The sequence below is a fragment of the Schistocerca nitens genome, chromosome 5, assembly GCF_023898315.1.
Source record: "Schistocerca nitens isolate TAMUIC-IGC-003100 chromosome 5, iqSchNite1.1, whole genome shotgun sequence".
NCBI lineage: Eukaryota > Metazoa > Arthropoda > Insecta > Orthoptera > Acrididae > Schistocerca > Schistocerca nitens.
The window spans coordinates 258,850,599-258,873,930 of NC_064618.1; the positions used below are offsets into that span (position 1 = coordinate 258,850,599).

The following is a 23,332-nucleotide window of genomic DNA, read 5'->3' on the forward strand; positions in this document are numbered from 1 at the left end:
ATGTCGCGAAAACCTGTCCGCTCTCTCTCTCTCTCTCTCTCTCTCTCTCTCTCTCTCTCTAGTGCCGGCCGGCCGCAAACAGCTGTGACTCCTGCAATGTTGGAACGTGCGGACACTCTGTCAAGGTGATCGGAAACACCCCGCTGCTCAACTGGGCGTCTCTGTTGGTAGTGATGACACAGTCGTCGACCAGTTGTGGACACTCAAAGCTGTGTGCTAGCTGGGTTCCTCGCCGCCTAACAGAAAACCATAAAGAGCAACGAAGGACCATCTATTTGCAGTTGCTCGCGCGCAATGAGGCTGATCGTGACAACTTCTTGTCGAACGTAGACACAGACAATGAAACATGGAGTCACCACGTCGAACCGAAAACAAAACGGCAGTCCTTGGAGTGGCGTTACACCACCTCTCCTCCGAACAAAAAGTTCAAAGCCACACCCTCAGCTCGTAAAGTCGTGGCGATGATCTTCTGGGACGCTGAAGAGGTTGTTCTGTTTGAGGTCCTCCCTCATGGTGCGACGATCAACTCTGAAGTGTATTGCGCTACCTTTAGAAAACCGGAAAACTAATTACACTCGACTTAGTCGCCACCAAAATGCAAACAAACTTCTGCTTCTCCATGACAGCGAAAGGCCGCTCATGCCTGCGTACCCGAGAGGAGCTAAGAAAATTCCGTTGGACTGTTCTTCCTAATCCATCCTACAGCCCGGCTTAAGCACTTCCCGACTTCCATCTCTTTGGTCCAATGAAGGATGCGCTCCGCGAAAAAAGTACACGGATGATGGGGAGGTTATTGATGCTGCGCAATGTTGGTGCCAACCTCGACCAGTAGGGTGGTACCATACGGCATACAGGCGCTCCCAGTAAGGTGGCATAAGGCCGTCGCATTGAAGAGAGATTATATTGAAAAATGTGGTAGCCAATAGAGCGAAGAATAATGTGGTCAACTGGAATCCTGAATAAAACCCAACATGTATTTGAGAAAAAAATAGTGTTGCATTACTTATTGAGCGCCCTTCGTATTTGGTTTGTTACCCAAATTACCTTAGTTTCTGTGAAAATACTGTCACATTAGTGAAAAAAAAAACAATAATATTCTGTCACTGAAACGTAGAACACAAAACAGAGTAATGCGACAACCTTAAAGCCCATTTTACACGAATAGCTTTCTGACCAAAATCGACTACACGTTGTGGATGCGCTTCACGTGCTTGGTACGTGGCTGGCCGCTGATTTACACACAAGCGTATCGATGCCGTCAATGACCAGTTGACTGTGTCGAATTTGTGGTTCTAAGATCTTGGGCCTGCTGCAGACAGCGCATGCGCAGAAACGGGCGAATGTGGCTTCGTCTGCTAACATATGGAAGTGAAGCCGAAGTCACACAATCATAGTAATAGACTTCGTATCTACTTAATCTGTATTTATTGTTTGCTTTATTTTTAACACACATTGGGAAGGCTGGTAGTTAGCCTGGTATTTTCACTACTAGTGTTCCTCCACAACAAGAGACAAAATATTTAAAAACAAGGAGGTATTTGCTGTTTCACAACACTTGGACAAAGAAAATGCCTAAACTGTGCATAAATAACAAAGTAAATGGATTAATATTTTCATGATTGTTTCAATAGTGAAAAATCAGAGCCATTCAACAAGGAAAATAATTTTCGATGTTTCCCATTTCCACGATCGATTTAAGCTACCATGTAAACGCGCAACCGTTTTCGAAACGCGCTTGTACTGTCTGGTTATGTAGATAGTGAGACTTGTTACACTGTGATAGAGAAGTAGAAATATTGTACTGAGCATGAAGCTATCTACTTATAATATTTAACTGAAGAGAAATAGCGATTGTGCCGACTATATCAGAAACTGGAACATTCGATTTCCAGACACCATACTTGACTGGTCTAGCAAATCCTCTTCGCTCTCGTGTTTACACGACAGCGAAAAACTTGAGGACGAAAAATAAACTGGGCAATTATTGTTATCAATAGTAAAGATCGTGAATGAAAGCAACATGTTTGTTTCGAAATAAGGGACACGGCGCATACTGCCAGTGTTTCCACTGTTACGCAGATATTTTCAGTGCAATGCGAATCAGAGGTAAATATGGGTAATAAATAAAACGAAATGCAATTACCCCGACGAGGCACCAGAAATCCCGGGTCGCTTATGCTAGGTTACTCATAAAATATCCGTGAAGAACCTCCGAAATTCAGTCGGCAGAGTTCGCATTCACTCTGCATATTTCGTTGAACTTAAATCACCACTGGTTTCGGGTTCTTTGACTTCTTTGTGGATAGGTTCCGCCTTGAGCAAACAGATTTTATTCTTCTTGACCCATACATGTTTCACCGAACTTCGGTGGGTATGCGTACTTGTTTTCTTAGTAATACATGCTGCTTTCCATATTTTGCGTTATTGGTTTTTTAGTTTCTTTTTTACAAGTTCCCCGTAGTCTTCACTGTGAAAATGGGCTTTAAACTTGCACTGCCTCACTGTTTTACAAGATACATGTTATGTAAGTTCCAAGTGCGTATAACTCTCTGCCATCTGGAGAGCGAATCGACAAACAGTGGGTGGCGGGTGAAACTCAAAACAGATACTTCGGTAACACGACTTCGTTTCACTTCCGGGCCACGTGGCACGTTGTACAGTGATCAGTCCATCACCTCTGTATCTAATTGCGCTGTTTAAATTCTTCCATATTTGTTTTAGTTTCGTAGTAAAGAGCACAAAAAATGGTTCAAATGGCTCTGAGCACTATGGGACTTAACATCTATGGTCATAAGTCCCCTAGAACTTAGAACTACTTAAACCTAACTAACCTAAGGACAGCACACAACACCCAGTCATCACGAGGCAGAGAAAATCCCTGACCCCGCCGGGAATCGAACCAGTAAAGAGCACAGACACCGAAATGTCATAACTGCAAGGTCCTTGTTACGATACGGGAACAAACAATAGCGTTCATCGTGATATGGCAGCAACTTCGAATACGAGAAAATATGGCACGGGAATCCGTATTCTTGCTTTGCGAAATGAGAATCTAGATGACCTTTTTCATTTATGCCTTATGAGTGAACCTGGTAGTCTGATAAAGTGTGCCCTGGAAACGTTTTTGTTACCTTCCAGAGTAATCAGAGAGTAAGATAAACTTCTCGTATCTGGAGTTCACAGTAATTTAGAATTTTGTAAGAGATATCGTGGTCGCCTTTTGACTGTAAAATTATTCATTTGTAAAACCACTCGGGTGGTGAAGTACACACTTCAAAATCTATTCTTTAAATAGGCTTCTGGTTGCTGGTTTTCCAATTCCGCAATCGATTTTGGCCCTATTGTAAACGCAACCGATTTTGAAGCGTGCTTGGGCTATCAGGTTTCATCTAGTTAAAAAATAAGGCTAATGTTTACGGAGTGGCCATTTGTACAGTGATGGGTAAGTAGAAATATTGGACTGAAGCTGTTTACACCTGCGAGTGTGCTGACTAAATCATAAACCGTATCAGCTGTTTTCCAGGCGTCGTATTTAACTGGGCTAGCAAATCCGCTTCAGACCTTAACATCTTAAACATAAAAGCAAAAAACGATCTCCCAAATTTGGTTTTCGTCTTCGGAAGACGTGTCTCGTGTAAGCGTAGTGATTCTGTGGACTCCTGTCTTTTTTGTTACTGCTCACGAATCCATGTGTGAACTTCTCGATTTAAATGTATTGTTAAGTATATTGCTCGTATTCTACGTTATTTTAGTTCGCATCCGGTTTTCACGCTTTTTCTGACATTTAAGAGAGAAAAATATCGACACGAAAAGAAAACACGCAAAAACACACATTCTCACTCTGCAATATCGCTCCGTCCCCAATGTCGACCGTTCCAACTGAAAAATAGCCGTTTTTGTGTGTGATACTTGCTTCTTGAGGTAGTTTAACGTTTCTCATCGTAGTAAAACTAGTAACGGGGTTAAAATATTTCTAAAACGGTCCTCGGAACATAAAAGATTTTCATTTTGCTTAAAGCCTTACTGATTTAAAGTGTTCCACCGGTTCTATTTCCTTCTTCCTCCTCCTTCTCCTCCTCCTGTCGCCGCTACATTTATTACCGTTCTGCTAGACTAGTACAATAGTTACATATTCTAAAACATTTAATGATTTTCGAAACGACGAGGTCATTCGTATAGCAATTAAACATGCGCGTAAAAGGTTGTCGGTTACATTACATGTTGTTTGGTTTATGCAAATGCTCTGAGTGCCAATATATGGGCAAGCAAGTATTTGCATCATAAAATATATGCAGTGAAAAAATAAAAAAATATGCTAGTAAGAAGTATGTGTGGTAATAAAATATTGTCAAACCAATATGACGGTCCTCCTTCGATGTTTTGAGTGTTGGTGAAGTATCAAATTTCTACGTAAGGCTCCCACCTCGCGAGATTTGTAGACGAGTTACTAAAGGAAACTCTTTTAAGTTTTGCCGGGTACCGAAAGCGTACACTAGGTCTTACTGCTGCAAGTTGATCATTCACGGCATATTCAGAATCTGCACATTACCTTGACATTTCGCACTTCTACCAATCAAAATTAGTGACGCTATTTCGAGAAAGAAAAGTGCTACATGCTTTTCAGGACAAATGGTTTCGAAAAAGTGACCGATTCGACGCAGGCAATGTACAATTGCATGTACTATCTGTGTTATGTTAACAGCCTAAGTATTTTTAATATTTCGCTTTCAGATGGTGGGGAGTCGATCATGCCGCCATCCAGTTGCCTTCTACCGCGCAAATGTGAGCTCAGTATCTTTTTCTTTACGCTTGCAGTGCCCGCATTTTTGTCTTGCAGACCCTCACCTTCTTAGCTAGTTATCACTGTTCGATCATTTCTTCAGATCGCTGTCTTGTTTCATCAAGATTGTCTCATCAAATGCATTGGAAAATAGGAGCCACTCTAAGAACTCAATGCGTAGAATGTGTACGAAAATACTGTCATGAAGTGAAGAAGAGTACCACTATTACATGTGCTACAAATTGAGACGGTAACGCTCATTACTATCTTCCGATGCAGGCCACTTGAGTAGTTTGGGTGGTAATCTTTCACTACCATAGTTGCTTGTGCAATGTTGGTGTCTTCGTAGCTGATACAAAGGCAGTAAACTGGAAATCGTCGAATCTTGGCAGCTGTCTGCTCGCCATTGCCTCTGTGGTTTTTTTTTTTTAACCATTAGGAATTGAATGAAAGAAAAAAATTAAAATTTGGTTTAGTGTTACGGTCTAGGTTCTCTTAATTTCTACAATATGCTCCACAAAAAGTTGAATTGGTTTCGAACCAATGAAATGTTTCATCGATGTTTAAGTTTCAAAGAAATTTACAGTCTTGAATCACACCGTTGTTGGCACAATAAGAAGTGTTGCGACATCATCTGGCAGAATGTCAGAAATTTATTTCTGCTCCCCATTGATACATTGATTGGCTATGAGGTAGTAAATGATTTCATAGAGGACTTCTACAGATACTATGTATGACATGAGCAGAGTGGAAATAATTTCACGTGATGTCTGTGGGACAAGTTCTGTGCAATGATATGCAAGTTTGCATGCTCACTTAGGAAGCCTTCCTCAGAGAAGCAGTACGACAGCACGTTTATCTTAATGCACACAACACCTAGATGGTGTACATAAATATTTGGCACTGGGTGCCCCGTAAATCTAACCTTCCACAAAACCTTTTGACCTGAGCTTGAGAAATTTTATGGTTTCCCTTACAATTTTTTTTCCTTTTATCTTAATTGTATTATGAATATGGATAGTAATGAACTCAAACTAAAATTTTGTGTGTGTTACAGGCTATACTCGATACAAAGCAGCATTCAATCTCATACACCTTGTCGAGAAACCAAGCAGTCATAGTAGAATACATGCCTGATGAAGAAACAGACATGTTCCAGGTGAGTTTTCATCACAATAAGTAAATCTGTGGTATTTGAGCTCTGCCTTGTAAGTAAGAGGGGTAAGTGGTGAGTTGCAACAGTGAGACCATATGAGTTATAACAGAAGTTGTTAGAGAATAGGGGGGGACGGTTAATGCTTGCAAGGAAATAATACCCACCATTTGTACCAAGAAGTTTTTGTATTGTGAAACATGATTTTGAAATATGCTGCATAAAATTCTGCTGCCCCAGACTTGAGCTAGTTTTGTACAATTAAAAACTAGAAGAGTGCATGCCAGAAATGTAATCACTGGATATGAAGTCACATGTGAAATTTGAATACTAAATACTGTACTATTTAGTAATTATACTAAAGTCCTACTCTTCCTTCCCATTTTCTTTTGTTAATTATATGGTTTTTAAGTAGGCATGTACAAAAATCTAAATCTGTAAAAGCGAGCTTTGTAATGTGTGCTTAAAATATTATGAATGTTGTTTACATGTGTTAAGTAACTGCTGGACGCTGTCTTTAGTGAATAGTGTAGCTGAAGAAAGTACAAATGAAATATTCTTTATGTGGAGAGTTTTCCCATACAGAAAACTGCCAAATAATCCACAAGCAGTTGAAAGTGTTAGTACAAATGAACTATACTCCCTCCTCCCCCCCTTTCCCTCCCCTGCTCCCTTCCCCTTCCCCCCCCCTGCCCCATTCTGCCCCCCCTACCCCCGTACCCTTCCCTCCCCCATCCATCCCTAGTTAGTTTGCATGAATAGCCCAAAGAAAATCTGCAGAAATTGTTTGCTCATTGAAAATGTATTGTGGTGTGTGCCACAAGATGTTTATGTAGAGTGTGTGTGTGGTGAAATTTTGTATTGATTGCAGACTGAATGAATGTGTGAAACCTCGTAATAACATTGTCCTTCACAAAATTATTGCATTTGCCCATTAAATTCTGATAGACTGTATTATGCCTTGCAGATTGGGCGATCATCCGAGTCACCAATCGACTTCGTTGTAATGGATACTGTGGCAGGTGAGAAGACACGTGACAGCAAGATGGAGCAGAGCACCATCTCTCGGTTTGCTTGTCGCATACTTGCCGACCGAGCAAACCCACGCATTGCACGTATTTATGCTGCTGGCTTTGATGGTTCCTGTAACATCTTCCTTGGTGTGAGTATAGCTGCTTGCAGACAATGTGCACAAGTAGTCTCTCCACAAACCCTAATGAATATCAAAAGTTTTATGTTGCCAGTTGCATGTGAGCAGTGGGTGCAGAATTTTACAATGTAGTCGGCGTATATTTCACACCTTTGTCAACGTAAATAAGTACTAGTTTCTGTAGTTGCAGCAGTTGCTTATGCGTGTTTTCAACTATGAGAGCATTATATTTTGGAATCAGGAGTTACACCTGCATTCTCATTTGATAAGAGTGTTACCTGTGAAATGCAAGGATTCAGGCCCCACCCTAGCACATAGTTTTAATGAGTTCTTAGCTGGGATAATAGCACAAATGAAGTGCAAGGCATGCACCTAATGTCATTACATTTGCATCTACAGCTAAAAGATTTTGTTAGAATAGATTTCACGAATCGTAAGATACCACTGTGTAAGACCACGTCAAAGTGATACATCGCAATGGAATGCAGATGGCACATGTTGTTTCACAGCAGAAAGAAAATTATTTAAAAAACTGAGTGTAATGTACTTACCATGTGTGTTTTACATTATTACTGATCCAAGATCTGGCTTCATTACTGTTACGAATCAGTCAAATTAAGAGTTGAGTTTTAAAGATGACAGTCCGCCATAGCTGTAAGACCTTCTGTGCAGAGGTGCGTAGTCAGTTTTACCTCCACTGTAAGGTGGTGTGATAACACATTGTGCTTGACTGGCGATAAGTGGTCACTGTTGGGTTGTACAAAACCTTAAAATTGTGCATTCAGGATGCAGATTTTCTGCAGAGATGTTTCAGTGTACTTTCTAAACATATATCCTGAAAACCCTCACCATTTTATGTTATGGAGACATGTCTTTGCAATGCAATTCAGGGAATTTGTGAGTATCGACATTGTCATCATTATTGTTGTTTAGACTTTGTTAATGATGGCAATACTACATGGATCATGTGCATGATAATCACTTTGATGTGGAAAACTTAACAACTGAGATGGAACAAATGTTGCTTTGTCTCTGTATGAAGCTACATGGTGCCCTTGGACACTGATCACCTGTGTTTGTATGACTTTACTGCCATCATAATGTGCATTTCATTGAGGGAGTAGAGGAAGCGATGAAATTTTTCTGTGCCTTTTGTAATACACTCATCTATGTGACAGAGTAAGATAAGTAATGAATAGTGAAAGTCTCAACCACTATGTTATTTATTTATTTATTTATTTTTGATGTATGTACCTAACAGACAGCACAGTATTGCTTAACTGGTACAGCTGATGACTAAAACAAGTTTCTATAAATAGTTAAAAAACAAGTCATAACAGATCATTGTAACACGCAGTAATTTGCTCTGGTGAGATACTGTAACATTATCTCGAGGTTACGCAATGGCTTCCATAAGGTAAAGCTAAGCAATGCATAGAAATGGCACTACGATCGTGCATAGTCTGTGTGATGGTACAGAAGCCTCCATGTGAATGTACACGCATTTTTCTGATACAGTGATTACAGTGGTGTTCTAATGATTTCAGTGTACTTAGTCTTGCTTGCTGATCACTACAATATACAAACGAAGAGAATATATTATTTAAATTACCACCTGATGTCTCACAAACAAATAAAAGGATCTCCAATGCCTATCTTGTATAGGTCACTGGGGAAGTTTGTGAAGAGAGACATCCTTATATAGTGATGAATGATTGGCATTATCTAACACATGACGAGTGTGTAAACCATGATCTTCTCGTGGGAGCAGATCGCAGATTATTCTACTGGTAGCCTCTCTGCTGTCTACTTTCTTTCCACTTATCATCTTTCCACTTGTTGTAATATGAGTTTTTGTGAGATTAAGGCTTAAGCTGTTGGCTGTCAATCAGTTGTTAGCCTGTTCCGTTATTCTCCTGCCCCTGTGTAGTACAGTCGTGTTTTCTCTGTTTATCAATAAGTATGCCATCAACAAAAATTACAGTTACTGAAGAGTTAACCAGTGACTCAAGTTAGTAGTTCATGTAGACAAAGAACAAGAGTGGACCAAGCACCTAACCTTGCAAATCTCTCTCTCTCTCTCTCTCTCTCTCTCTCTCTCTCTCTCACACACACACACAGTGAGTGAGTGTGTACTTTCAGACACAAAGGAATTGCAGATGTTGGCCACTTGCGGATTTCAATCAATGGGAAAAGTTGAAAATTTTGTGCCGAAGCAGGATTCAATCCCAGGTCTCCTGTTTATTAGCCAAATGCTCTGATCACTAAGCCATAGTGGTCATCACAAGTGCATAGACTGTCATAGCACACCTCCTGTCAGGTGCGAATTCTCAACTTATCCACACACTACTAATGTTGTGCCCCTTCCCCATTATCCTCGTTACTTGCGGGATTTTGCCGATTCCCATAAGGATTCGAGTCTGGTATGCTTCCAAACTGAAGAGATAATTGGATATCATCTTAATTATATATACATGTGATGTGCTGTTGCAGTGACCACTATGTCTGAGGAAGTAGGAGACAGTCTGGCATGAATTTTCAACTTTTTGGAGTGTGGGGAAAGATGGCTATTTCCATGCCTCAGTCAAGACATTAACTTCTCTTAACATACTCAGTTAACTGTTTATCTGTTTCTGTGTTTTCCTCGTAGTATATTAAATTTTGTGCATCTTTTTCTGTGTAACGGGGTTAGTCTCGTGTTTTTGGAAGTGTACATTCATTCAGTCTGCAGTGCAGTAGTTGCTCACTGAACATTACATAGCTCATTAATGCATCAGCGTCCATTGGTGACACTTCAGGAGGGTAGCAAGTTGTATATTTAGAATTCTGTTTGCTTTTATAATTTACTTCAGTCATGCAATTATTATTATTATTATTATTATTATTATTATTTCTTTCTTGTCTCAGACATTATTATTATTATTAGTATTAGTATTAGTATTAGCATTAATATTATTTGGTTTGTGGACTGCTCAACTGCGTGGTTATCAGCTCCCATACAAATTACCAATTTTTACACCGTCCAGTCCCGCCACTTTCACAAATGATAATGAAATGATGAGGGCAACACAAACACCCATTCCTCGGACAGAGAAATTCCCCAACCTTGCCGGGAATTGAACCCAGGACTCCTTGCTTCTGCGGATGATGCAGGAGGAGCTGGCTGCAGTTAGCAAACAGCTGAATGCGCTTTTGGCTACGCCGCCTCGGGGTGTAGCGGTGGCGGAGAATCTGGCATGTTTGTTTTGCCCATGGGCTCTTCCTTCCGAGGTACCTCCAAGTGCACCTGACACGGTGAATCTGCCCTCACAGCAGGGCAAGTGGTGGGTGGTAAAGCACTCGCATAGCTCGAGGTGCAGGGCCCTTGTGGAGACTTGTCACCCAGCGTTGATCATTCACCTGTGAGTGGACAGGTGGCTCCTTCACCAGGGTCCAAGCAAGCATGCAGGGGAGGGGTTCACTAGTTAGCAGGAGCTTCAGTGTTAGATGGGTTACAGAGCCACGTAGGCAGATAGCGTTCCGGGCTGTAAGGAAAGCCAATGTGCAGTCAGTATGTCTGCCAGGGGACCTCATCTGAGATTTGGAGGTGGCCGTGCCGGCAGCTATCGAGTGTGCAGGGTGCAGTCGTCTGCAAGTTGTGGCTCAAGTCAGCACCAACGATACCTGTCACATGGGTTCGGAGGTGATCCTCAGTTCGTAAGGGTGGCTGGCGGAGGTGGTCAAGACTGCTGGCCTCGCGCACAGTATGCAAGCAGAGCTCCCAATCTGCAGCATTTTTCCCCAGAGTTGCTCAGAGTCCTGTGGTTTGGAGTTGAATGGGGGTCTCAACCACAGGCTTCCAAGACTCTGCGACGGTCTTGGCTGCAGATTTCTAGACCTGCATTATCGTGTGAAGATTTGTAGGACTCCCCATGATAGATCAGGGATGCACTACACAAAGGAAGCAGCCACTTGGGTAGCAGAGTACTTGCAGAGTGCACATGAGGGCTTTTTAGGCCAGGCAGTAATTAGACATACTCTGATGAACTCTCATCAGTTGATATGCAGCAAGGGACGTTAAATGGCATTCAGTATAAAGACACTTTGACTTTCATAATATTATCAGTAAATTGTCAAAGTACTGGTAATAAAGTTCCCGAATTCACTGCCCTCCAGGGAAGTTCTCGTGCTAAAATTATTCTTGGGACTGAGAGCGGGCTGAAACCTGAAGTGGAAAGCTCAGAGATATTTAGTGATATGTGCAATGTATTTTGGAAAACAGATTGGATGCCATAAGGGGGGGGGGGGTTAGAGAGTGTTCGTTTCAGTTGATTCAAATATTCTCTCTGTTGAGGTCGAAGTTGAGGATGACAGTGAACTGATCTGCTCACATATAAGAGGTATAGATGAAACTAGGTTAATTGTTGGATGTTTCTACTGGCCACCCGATTCTGCTGTAACAGTTTTAGAGTCATTCAAAGAACATCTACAGTCAACAGCGCGTAAACACCCAGATCATGCAGTACTAGCTGGAGGTGTCTTTAACCTACCGATTATAGTCTGGGATGTCTATGGATTCATTGTAGGAGGTACAAACAGACAATACTTTTGAATACAGTTTTCTGGAAACTGCCCTGAGCAACTAGCTCATCAGACCACACACAGTGGAAATATATTAGACCTTGTAGCTACAAATAGGTCAGATGTTATCGACAATGTCAGAATAGAAATGGGGATTAGTGATTATGATGTCATTATAGCAACTGTGATTAAAAAAGTTAATAAATCAGTCAAGAATGCTAGGAGAGTGTTTCTGCGAGGTAGAGCAGATAATCAATTATTAACATCTCACTTCGACAGTGAAGTGACATCACATAGTTCTAGTAAGATGGATGTAGAGGAATTCGTGGGCAAAGTTTAAGCAGATTGTAAATTGTGGTCTGGAAAATTGTATTTAGTAAGTAGATAAAGGATGGAAAAGACCCACATTGGTTTAATAACAAAATAGGAGGATACTGAGGAAGCAGCGGTTCGAAAGGGAAATGCACAAGGGATGACAAGCGGAGGTTGTTAGAGATTCGTGCATCTGTGAAAAGACCTATGCACGAAGCTTAAGACTACCACCATTGTCACACACCTTAGCAAAAGATGTGGCAGAGAAACTGAGAAAATTTTGGTCTTAGTGAAATCACTAAGCGGCTCTAAGGCTTTCATTCAGTCCCTAGTTAACCAGTCTGGTGTGGCAGTTGAAAGTAGCAAAACGAAAGCTGAAGTTCTAAATTTCCCATTCAAGAAATCGTTCACACAGGGAAAAGTACAAACATACCATCATTTGACCATCGGACATACTCCTGTATGGACGACATTGTAATAAGTATCCCTGGTGTAGAGAAAGAACTGAAAGATTTGAAAGCAAATAAATCCTCATGTATACTGCAGTATATAAGAAGGGTAAAAGAACAGACCCGCAAAATTACACACCAGTACCCTTATATTCTGTTTGCTGCAGAACCATAATGAACTCTCTTGAGACCGAGATGCTGAAGTCCACGAATCAGCATGGTTTTAGAAAGCATCCCTCATATGAAACTTGGCTTGCCCTTTGCTCACTTGATATGCTGAGAACCATGGATGAAGGGCAACGGGCAGTTTCCATATTTCTAGATTCCCAGAAAACATTTGACACAGTGCCCCATTGTAGGCTGCTAATGAAGGTGTGAGCATATGGAATAAATTCGGACATGTGAGTGGCTTGAAATCTCCTCAAATAATAGAACCCAGACTGTTCATTAGAGAAAAGGGTAACATCAAGGACGCCCCAGGGAAGTGTGATACGAACGCTGTTGTTCTCTGTATGCACAAATGATTTGGCGGAGAGGGTGGGCAGCAATCTCAGATTGTTTGCTGATGATGCCGTGGTGTATGGTAGGGAGTCGAAGTTGAGTGACTGTAGGAAGATACGTGACAACTTAGACAAAATTTCCAGTTGGTGTAATGAATGGCAGCTAGCCCTAAATGTGGAAAAATATGAGTTAATGCAGGTGAATAGGAAGGACAAACCCGTAATGTTAGGATACAGCATTACCAGTGTCCTGCTTGACACTGTCAAGTTGTTTAAATATGTGCGTGTAACCTCACAAAGTGAGATGGAATGAGAATTTGAGGACTGTGGCAGGGAGGGTGAATGGTAGACTCTGGTTTATTGGAAGAATTTTTGGGAAAGAGTGATTGACCTTTAAACGAGACTGCATATAGGATGCTGGTGTGACCTATTCTTGTGTACTGCTAGTGTCTTTGGGATCCATACCAGCTTGGATTGAAGGAAGACATCAAAGCAATTCAGAGGCGGTATGCTAGATTTGTTACTGGTAAATTCCAACAACACACAATTGTTTGGAGATGCTTTGGGAACTCATATGGGAATCACTAGAGGGAAGGCGGCTTTTCTTTCAAGAAATACTATTGATAAAATTTAGATAAACAGCATTTGAAGCTGACTGCCAAACAATTCTACTCTCCCAACATACATTGTGCGTAAGGACCATGAAGATAAGATATGAGAAATTAGGGCTCATATGAAGGCATATAGAGCGTTGTTTTTCCCTTGCTCTATCTGCGAGTGGAACAGGAAAGGAAATGACTAGTAGTGGTACAGGGTACCATCCGCCACACACCTTAGGGTGGCTTGCGGAGTATCTATGTAGGTGTAGATGAGCTTTGGATGATTGCAGCAACAGAATTTTCACACAGTTTGCCTCAAATACTTGTTCTCTAAATTGAATCAAAAAGTTCATGTGAGAAGAATGACACCTTCCTTGCAAAAGTTCAGATTTATCTTCCCTTGCCATATTTGGTACATCTTCTGATGGACCATACTGAGTTTTGCAAACCTGTCCATTTGTCTTTGAAAGTAATGAGTACATTGTTGTTGTCTTCAGTCCAAAGACTACTTTTATCCATCTGTCCAAGGTTGTCTATCCCATGCAAGTCTTTACCCCTACATAACATCAACAACTTGCATCCATTTGAAGCTGCTTACTGTATTCAAGCCATCATCTCCTCAACTTGATGATTACTTGGTGTCTAAGGTTATTTCCAAATGACTGAATTCTTCCTTTCAGCAAGTTGTGCCATAAATTTCTTTTTTTATCCTTGTTGATCAATACGGCCTCATTAGTTATTCAATTTATTCATATAATCTTCACCATTATTGTGCTGTACCACATTTCAAAAGCTTTTATATTCTCTTGTCTAAGCTGTTCATCATTCACGTATCATGTCCACACAAGGCTACACATAAATAAAAATCACCTCTAAAAAAAACTTCGTAACATCTAAAATATATGTTGGATGTTAGCAAATATCTCTTTCAGAAATAATGTTCTTCCCATTGCCAGTCTGCATTTTATATAAATTTCTACTCGGCCCTCTCCTCAGTTCATTTACTGCCTCAATAACAAAACACATCTGCTTCTTTTAGGATCTCATTTCATAGTCTAATTACTGTATTAATCTAATTAATGGGACTTTTCCTTGTCAGTACATGCAGAATGTTGTTGGATTCATTCTTTTGCCATTCTTGCAACAGGATGGTGTAGTGTTGTTCCAAGAGCATAATGCTTTCCCACACACTGTCCATGAAACTCGGCTTGCTCTGCAAGGTGTGCAGCAACTTCCGTGCCCAGCGCAATTCAGACTTGTCTCTGATCGAGCATGTGTGAGCTATGATGGGACAAGAAGTGACATGTGTGACTTTTCAACCAAAAACTCTTACAGAACTATATGAAACGGTCTAGCAGATGTGGCAAAATATGGCCTAAGACAGTATTTGCCATCTGTACAATCAACTGGATGTCAGAGTCGGTGCCTCCATTGCTGACCGTGGAGGCCACCCATAGTACTAATACGGGTATTTCAGCATTGATCAATACTTGGTACCTCAGAGCCGCTTGTGCTATTGATCTGTAAATTCGTTAATTTCATGTACTCCTTGTGCACTTTCTTTTTTTTCCTGGCAATGTGATGTGGACAAAAGGAAAGCAGCTGTTCACGGAATTCAGTATTTCAGGGGACGTAACCAAAGACATCTGTCTACTGCATTTATCCGATTATAAGATGAGGGGTTTTTTCCCAAATTCGTCATTCAAAAAATGTGGGGTTGTCCTATATTTGCAGATTAAACTACTGCTGCTGAGGTCAACATTTTTACATTGTTTAATAGAAAAATATGGCAATGGCTTTGTCGCAGTGGTTACACCGGTTCCCGTAAGATCACCGAAGTTAAACGCTGTCAGTCGTGGTCGGCACTTGGATGGGTGACCATCCAGGCCTCCATGCACTGTTGCCATTTTTCGGGGTGTACTCAGCCTCGTGATATTTCGGTCAAGAATACCATCATAACAACTGGGAGAGCGGTATGCTGACCCCACGCCCCTCCTATCCGCATCCTCCACGGAGGATGACACTGCGGTCGGATGGTCCCGGTAGGCCACTCGTGGCCTGAAGATGGAGTGATTTTTTTTTTTTTAATTGATGAATACAGGACCCATCTTACATTTATAGATGAAACTTTGGCTATTGAGGTTTCATAAACATTTATTTTTAACAATCCCAAAGGGTAGGGCATATCAAACAATACTTGCGTTTGAATGGGCTCAACATTTGCCTATACACCGAAGCACTTGAAACAATTTTAACCTTGCTTGAACAATCCCATGACATTTGACTTGCTGTGCAAGTTCAAGGGATACACAAGAAACTATGAAGTAACCACTGCAACAGTCTAGAACTCTGCTTAAAAATTGACAATGTTGTGAAATACAGAGGGAAATAACATTAGATTCCATCAACTTAAAAACTTCAGTTGTATATGAACAGGTCTGTAATAAAAGTTCTAATAGATGTATGGGTACCGTATACACACATTTGTGCTGCTTTTTAAGTAAAGATAACATTCAAAGGCGAAAATCTTGTGCTTCAAAAACCATTACTTGATTCGAATCAGTCAATATTTTATTTGGTTATGAGAAAGTAATGATTTACCAAAGAGTTGAAAAGAGAGATTCAGTCTCTATACACATATTAAAATACCGGATAAAATCATTGCCAGCTTTTTAATCAGGTTTAGAACAAGAAGATGAAAAATTAACCCAGAATAAAATGTTTAACAAATCATATTAAACAGGCTGTAATTGTTGTAGTGAGAATAAATTGGAGCATAAAGACCCCTTGTGAAGATAGTATGAACAGACTATACAAGATTGTGGGACGAGCGAAATTTCGACAATTGTACTTAATAGTGAGTGTATTCTTTTATTTATGTATTAGCCACTGTTGTTCATATGACCTGTACCCTAGAAGACATTGCCATCTATGTTCCACTGTTGTTCAAGTACAACTACACTCCTGGAAATTGAAATAAGAACACCGTGAATTCATTGTCCCAGGAAGGGGAAACTTTATTGACACATTCCTGGGGTCAGATACATCACATGATCACACTGACAGAACCACAGGCACATAGACACAGGCAACAGAGCATGCACAATGTCGGCACTAGTACAGTGTATATCCACCTTTCGCAGCAATGCAGGCTGCTATTCTCCCATGGAGACGATCGTAGAGATGCTGGATGTAGTCCTGTGGAACGGCTTGCCATGCCATTTCCACCTGGCGCCTCAGTTGGACCAGCGTTCGTGCTGGACGTGCAGACCGCGTGAGACGACGCTTCATCCAGTCCCAAACATGCTCAATGGGGGACAGATCCGGAGATCTTGCTGGCCAGGGTAGTTGACTTACACCTTCTAGAGCACGTTGGGTGGCACGGGATACATGCGGACGTGCATTGTCCTGTTGGAACAGCAAGTTCCCTTGCCGGTCTAGGAATGGTAGAACGATGGGTTCGATGACGGTTTGGATGTACCGTGCACTATTCAGTGTCCCCTCGACGATCACCAGTGGTGTACGGCCAGTGTAGGAGATCGCTCCCCACACCATGATGCCGGGTGTTGGCCCTGTGTGCCTCGGTCGTATGCAGTCCTGATTGTGGCGCTCACCTGCACGGCGCCAAACACGCATACGACCATCATTGGCACCAAGGCAGAAGCGACTCTCATCGCTGAAGACGACACGTCTCCATTCGTCCCTCCATTCACGCCTGTCGCGACACCACTGGAGGCGGGCTGCACGATGTTGGGGCGTGAGCGGAAGACGGCCTAACGGTGTGCGGAACCGTAGCCCAGCTTCATGGAGACGGTTGCGAATGGTCCTCGCCGATACCCCAGGAGCAACAGTGTCCCTAATTTGCTGGGAAGTGGCGGTGCGGTCCCCTACGGCACTGCGTAGGATCCTACGGTCTTGGCGTGCATCCGTGCGTCGCTGCGGTCCGGTCCCAGGTCGACGGACACGTGCACCTTCCGCCGACCACTGGCGACAACATCGATGTACTGTGGAGACCTCACGCCCCACGTGTTGAGCAATTCGGCGGTACGTCCACCCGGCCTCCCGCATGCCCACTATATGCCCTCGCTCAAAGTCCGTCAACTGCACATACGGTTCCCGTCCACGCTGTCGCGGCATGCTACCAGTGTTAAAGACTGCGATGGAGCTCCGTATGCCACGGCAAACTGGCTGACACTGACGGCGGCGGTGCACAAATGCTGCGCAGCTAGCGCCATTCGACGGCCAACACCGCGGTTCCTGGTGTGTCCGCTGTGCCGTGCGTGTGATCATTGCTTGTACAGCCCTCTCGCAGTGTCCGGAGCAAGTATGGTGGGTCTGACACACCGGTGTCAATGTGTTCTTTTTTCCATTTCCAGGAGTGTATATGGAAAGTTGGAGGAGGAATGGTACCCAGCGTGGCTGAGAACTGCAATGAGTGTGGGGAGGGGAGTGTTTGGCAGGCAGAAATTTCATAGTGCAGCCAACTACGGGTACATATTCTGTGTACTTTAACATTTCATGAACATCTACCATGTTTAAGGTGCAGTCTGCCCAAATCAATTTGCATTAGGAATCAAATTGACTTTAAAATTGAACAAATACTGGAAAATAACGTGCATTTTTCGAGGAGACTCTAACATGGACCAGTTTACATGTTTCATGCAGTAATGTTGTCGACGCTCACCGTGATCTATGATGGAAACAATTGGGAGTTTGTCAGCTGCTGGTCCTCCTATGCAGCCAATGAGAAAGCAGAAGGCAGATGATATGTTTGGAAGCAAGTGTCATTGTAACATTCTCACTTCCGGATAGGAGCAAAATCTGCCTTGTGTTCAGAAAAAAAAGCAGCTGTGTTCTTGGATCCCACAGTAACTCAAACCTCAGAAATCATGACATATTTGGAAGAAACAGCCAAATATTTGTGACAATGGAGATAAAAGATACACAGCTGTCTGATGAGGGTGGTGGTGGTGGTGGTGGTGGTGGTGGTGGTGGTGGTGGTGGTGGTGGTGGTTGACGATTGAAAATAGTGATACCATAGATAACAGGCTAAGGAAACAGAAAAGCAGCATAGTTAAAAAAAGATGTAAACAATTTATTTTTATTTGTTGTATTTGTCCTTCTATTATAAAAATGTAGACAATAAGTAAATAGCATTGTTGTTGTTGTTGTTGTTGTTGTGGTCTTCAGTCCTGAGACTGGTTTGATGCAGCTCTCCATGCTACTCTATCCTGTGCAAGCTTCTTCATCTCCCAGTACCTACTGCAACCTACATCCTTCTGAATCTGCTTAGTGTATTGATCTCTTGGTCTCCCTCTACGATTTTTACCCTCCACGCTGCCCTCCAATGCTAAATTGGTGATCCCTTGATGCCTCAAAACATGTCCTACCAACTGATCCCTTCTTCTAGTCAAGTTGTGCCACAAACGTCTCTTCTCCCCAATCCTATTCAATACCTCCTCATTAGTTACGTAATCTACAAACCTTATCTTCAGCATTCTTCTGTAGCACCACATTTCAAAAGCTTCTATTCTCTTCTTGTCCAAACTAGTTATTGTCCATGTTTCACTTCCATACATGGCTACACTCCATACAAATACTTTCAAAAATGACTTCCTGACTCTTAAATCTATACTTGATGTTAACAAATTTCTCTTTTTCAGAAATGCTTTCCTTGCCATTGCCAGTCTACATTTTATATCCTCTCTACTTCGACCATCATCAGTTATTTTACTCCCTAAATAGCAAAACTCCTTTACTACTTTAAGTGTCTCATTTCCTAATCTAATCCCCTCAGCATCACCCGATTTAATTTGACTACATTCCATTATCCTTGTTTTGCTTTTGTTGATGTTCATCTTATATCCTCCTTTCAAGACACTGTCCATTCCGTTCAACTGCTCTTCCAAGTCCTTTGCTGTCTCTGACAGAATTACAATGTCATCGGCAAACCTCAAAGTTTTTATTTCTTCTCCATGGATTTTAATACCTACTCCGAATTTTTCTTTTGTTTCCTTTACTGCTTGCTCAATATACAGATTGAATAACATCGGGGAGAGGCTACAACCCTGTCTCACTCCTTTCCCAACCACTGCTTCCCTTTCATGCCCCTCGACTCTTATAACTGCCATCTGGTTTCTGTACAAATTGTAAATAGCCTTTCGCTCCCTGTATTTTACCCCTGCCACCTTCAGAATTTGAAAGAGAGTATTCCAGTTAACGTTGTCAAAAGCTTTCTCTAAGTCTACAAATGCTAGAAACGTAGGTTTGCCTTTTCTTAATCTTTCTTCTAAGATAAGTCGTAAGGTTAGTATTGCCTCACGTGTTCCAACATTTCTACGGAATCCAAACTGATCTTCCGCAAGGTCCGCTTCTACCAGTTTTTCCATTCGTCTGTAAAGAATTCGCTTTAGTATTTTGCAGCTGTGACTTATTAAACTAATAGTTCGTAATTTTCACATCTGTCAACACCTGCTTTCTTTGGTATTGGAATTATTATATTCTTCTTGAAGTCAGTGGGTATTTCGCCTGTCTCACACATCTTGCTCACCAGATGGTAGAGTTTTGTCATGACTGGCTCTCCCAAGTCCATCAGTAGTTCTAATGGAATGTTGTCTACTCCCGGGGCCTTGTTTCGACTCAGGTCTTTCAGTGCTCTGTCAAACTCTCCACGCAGTATCTTATCTCCCATTTCATCTTCATCTACATCCTCTTCCATTTCCATAATATTGTCCTCAAGTACATCGCCCTTGTATAAACCCTCTATATACTCCTTCCACCTTTCTGCCTTCCCTTCTTTGCTTAGAACTGGGTTGCCATCTGAGCTCTTGATATTAATACAAGTGGTTCTCTTCTCTCCAAAGGTCTCTTTAATTTTCCTGTAGGCAGTATCTGTCTTACCCCTAGTGAGATAAGCCTCTACATCCTTACATTTGTCTTCTAGCCATCCCTGCTTAGCCATTTTGCACTTCCTGTCGATCTCATTTTTGAGACGATTGTATTCCTTTTTGCCTGCTTCATTTACTGCATTTTTATATTTTCTCCTTTCATCAATTAAATTCAATATTTCTTCTGTTACCCAAAGATTTCTATTAGCCCTCGTCTTTTTACCTACTTGATCGTCTGCTGCCTTCACTACTTCATCCCTCAGAGCTACCCATACTCCTTCTACTGTATTTCTTTCCCCCATTCCTGTCAATTGTTCCCTTATGCTCTCCCTGAAACTCTCTACAACCTCTGGTTTAGTCAGTTTATCGAGGTCCCATCTCCTTAAATTCCCACCTTTTTGCAGTTTCTTCAGTTTCAATCTGCAGTTCATAACCAATAGATTGTGGTCAGAATCCACATCTGCCCCTGGAAATGTCTTAAAATTTAAAACCTGGTTCCTACATCTCTGTCTTACCATTATATAATCTATCTGATACCTTTTAGTATCTCCAGGATTCTTCCAGGTATACAACCTTCTTTTATGATTCTTGAACCAAGTGTTAGCTATGATTAAGTCATGCTCTGTGCAAAATTCTACAAGGCGGCTTCCTCTTTCATTTCTTCCCCCCAATCCATATTCTCCTACTATGTTTCCTTCTCTCCCTTTTCCTACTGACGAATTCCAGTCACCCATGACTATTAAATTTTCGTCACCCTTCACTACCTGAATAATTTCTTTTATCTCGTCATACATTTCATCTATTTCATCATCATCTGCAGAGCTAGTTGGCATATAAACTTGTACTACTGTAGTAGGCATGGACTTTGTGTCTATCTTGGCCACAATAATGCATTCACTATGCTGTTTGTAGTAGCTAACCCGCACTCCTTTTTTTTTATTCATTATTAAACCTACTCCTGCATTACCCCTATTTGATTTTGTATTTATAACCCTGTAATCACCTGACCAAAAGTCTTGTTCCTCCTGCCACCGAACTTCACTAATTCCCACTATATCTAACTTTAACCTATCCATTTCCCTTTTTAAATTTTCTAACCTACTTGCCCAATTAAGGGATCTGACATTCCACGCTCCGATCCGTAGAATGCCAGTTTTCTTTCTCCCGATAAAGACGTCCTCTTGAGTAGTCCCCGCCCGGAGATCTGAATGGGGGGTCTATTTTACCTCCGGAATATTTTACCCAAGAGGACGCCATCATCATCTAATCATACAGTAAAGCTGCATGTCCTCGGGAAAAATTACGGCTGTAGTTTCCCGTTGCTTTCAGCTGTTCGCAGTACCAGCACAGCAAGGCCGTTTTGGTTAATGTTACAAGGCCAGATCAGTCAATCATCCAGACTGTTGCCCCTGCAACTACTGAAAAGACTGCTGCCCCTCTTCAGGAACCACATGTTTGTCTGGCCTCTCAACAGATAACCCTCCGTTGTGGTTGCACCTATGGTACGGCCATCTGTATCGCTGAGGCACGCAAGCCTCCCCACCAACGGCAAGGTCCATGGTTCATGGAGAATACATGTTGTATTAACTTTTAGACAGATCCCTTACATGAATAAAAGTTTGTAATTTTGATCAGTCAAAATTTGTTAAAAATGAATTTTTCTCAAGAAGCCTCCCTTTTCCCTTCCTTTTTTTTAGAGGATGGGGTCATCTCCTTATATTCTGGGTTATCTTGTAATTGGGTAAATACAGTAAGACTGCAAGTGAATCCCTTCTGCCAGTAACTGGTGATAACTGGGAATGTCCAACAGCTGGAGCCCCAATGGTGTCATTGAACTGACAAAAGACAAAATCATTGCTAATACTAGTGATTCGGACTACAATGACATACACACAGATGAGGAATATAGTGGTCTGATTCAGAGTGATTTATGTGTCCATAAGTCAGTGACACATATGTGAATAAATGTTCAAAATTTTACTCACTCTCTTTTTTATTGACACAATGTAAGTTTTACTAAAAGTTCTTTTTAATTTTGTATTGTCGATGAGGACTGATATAGAACTAGCAGCAAAGAGCACCATCATTCAGCATGAAACTATCAATTTCAGTTTCACAAATTTTGTAAGCTTTTATTACATTCCTGTTTCAGTTTCTACTTTCATAGGTGCGTGCAGTATGTAGCAGTTGACAGCTGTTATGGCAGCACATAATAGATGGCACTGTCACTGCCGCTTGCAGCACTCACTGTATGAGCACGCAAGTGTGACTGCACGACTGTACTGCAGCTTGTTGCCCCCCCCCCCCCTCCATCCCCCCCCCACCCCCAATTGCCTCCCATCCCTCGACACCGTATGTGTTGGCATTCAGTGGGCTGAGCTTCCTTCCTCCACTTCCATCACTCCCCCCTCCCATCTCCCTCAGAATTTTCTTATTCTGGTGAACTGACTGTAGTCATATTGTGTAATGTGATGATATGCCGTAGTTTCTGTAGACCAATAAAATTTCATAGAACATCAATTTGCTCTTTACAGGAAAAGGCCACCAAATGGCAGGATGGACGGGAGATTGATGGTCTTACAACAAACGGTATTCTCATCTGGCACCCACGTGGTGCCTTCTGTGGTGGTGAGGCAAAGATGGGCATATGGCGAGAAGTGTCTGTTGGGGGTGGCATCTACTCTCTAAGGCACTCACGGTCTGCACAGCAAAAAGGAGAGCCAGTAAGTAATGCTATGTTTATTTGATGCTGAATATGCTACAAATATGTATATGTCATAAATATGTAAAATAAAAAGGAAAGGCAATCATTCACCTGTACTGGACTGATGCATGGTACATGGAAACACATAACGAAACAGTAATCTCATTAGTTTTCAAACTCTTGCTCACTTTCTAATAGAAGTATACACATTCACAAACACAATTGCAAAAACACCCAG

The 23,332-nt window shown here is 41.8% G+C and overlaps 1 protein-coding gene across 3 annotated transcripts in view; it reads left to right on the forward strand.

Moving 5' to 3' along the window:
* Positions 1–23,332, forward strand: part of LOC126259689 (protein pellino) — a 497,766-nt gene that overhangs the window by 409,037 nt on the left and 65,397 nt on the right. For 2 of the 3 annotated variants that reach the window (XM_049956648.1, XM_049956649.1), the window contains exons 4-6: positions 5,838–5,939; positions 6,901–7,095; positions 22,925–23,113. In XM_049956648.1, coding sequence (XP_049812605.1) covers positions 5,838–5,939; positions 6,901–7,095; positions 22,925–23,113 — 486 coding nt within the window. Of the gene's footprint in view, positions 1–4,672; positions 4,783–5,837; positions 5,940–6,900; positions 7,096–22,924; positions 23,114–23,332 lie in introns of those variants that run through there. The other variant, XM_049956650.1, reaches the window with a different exon arrangement.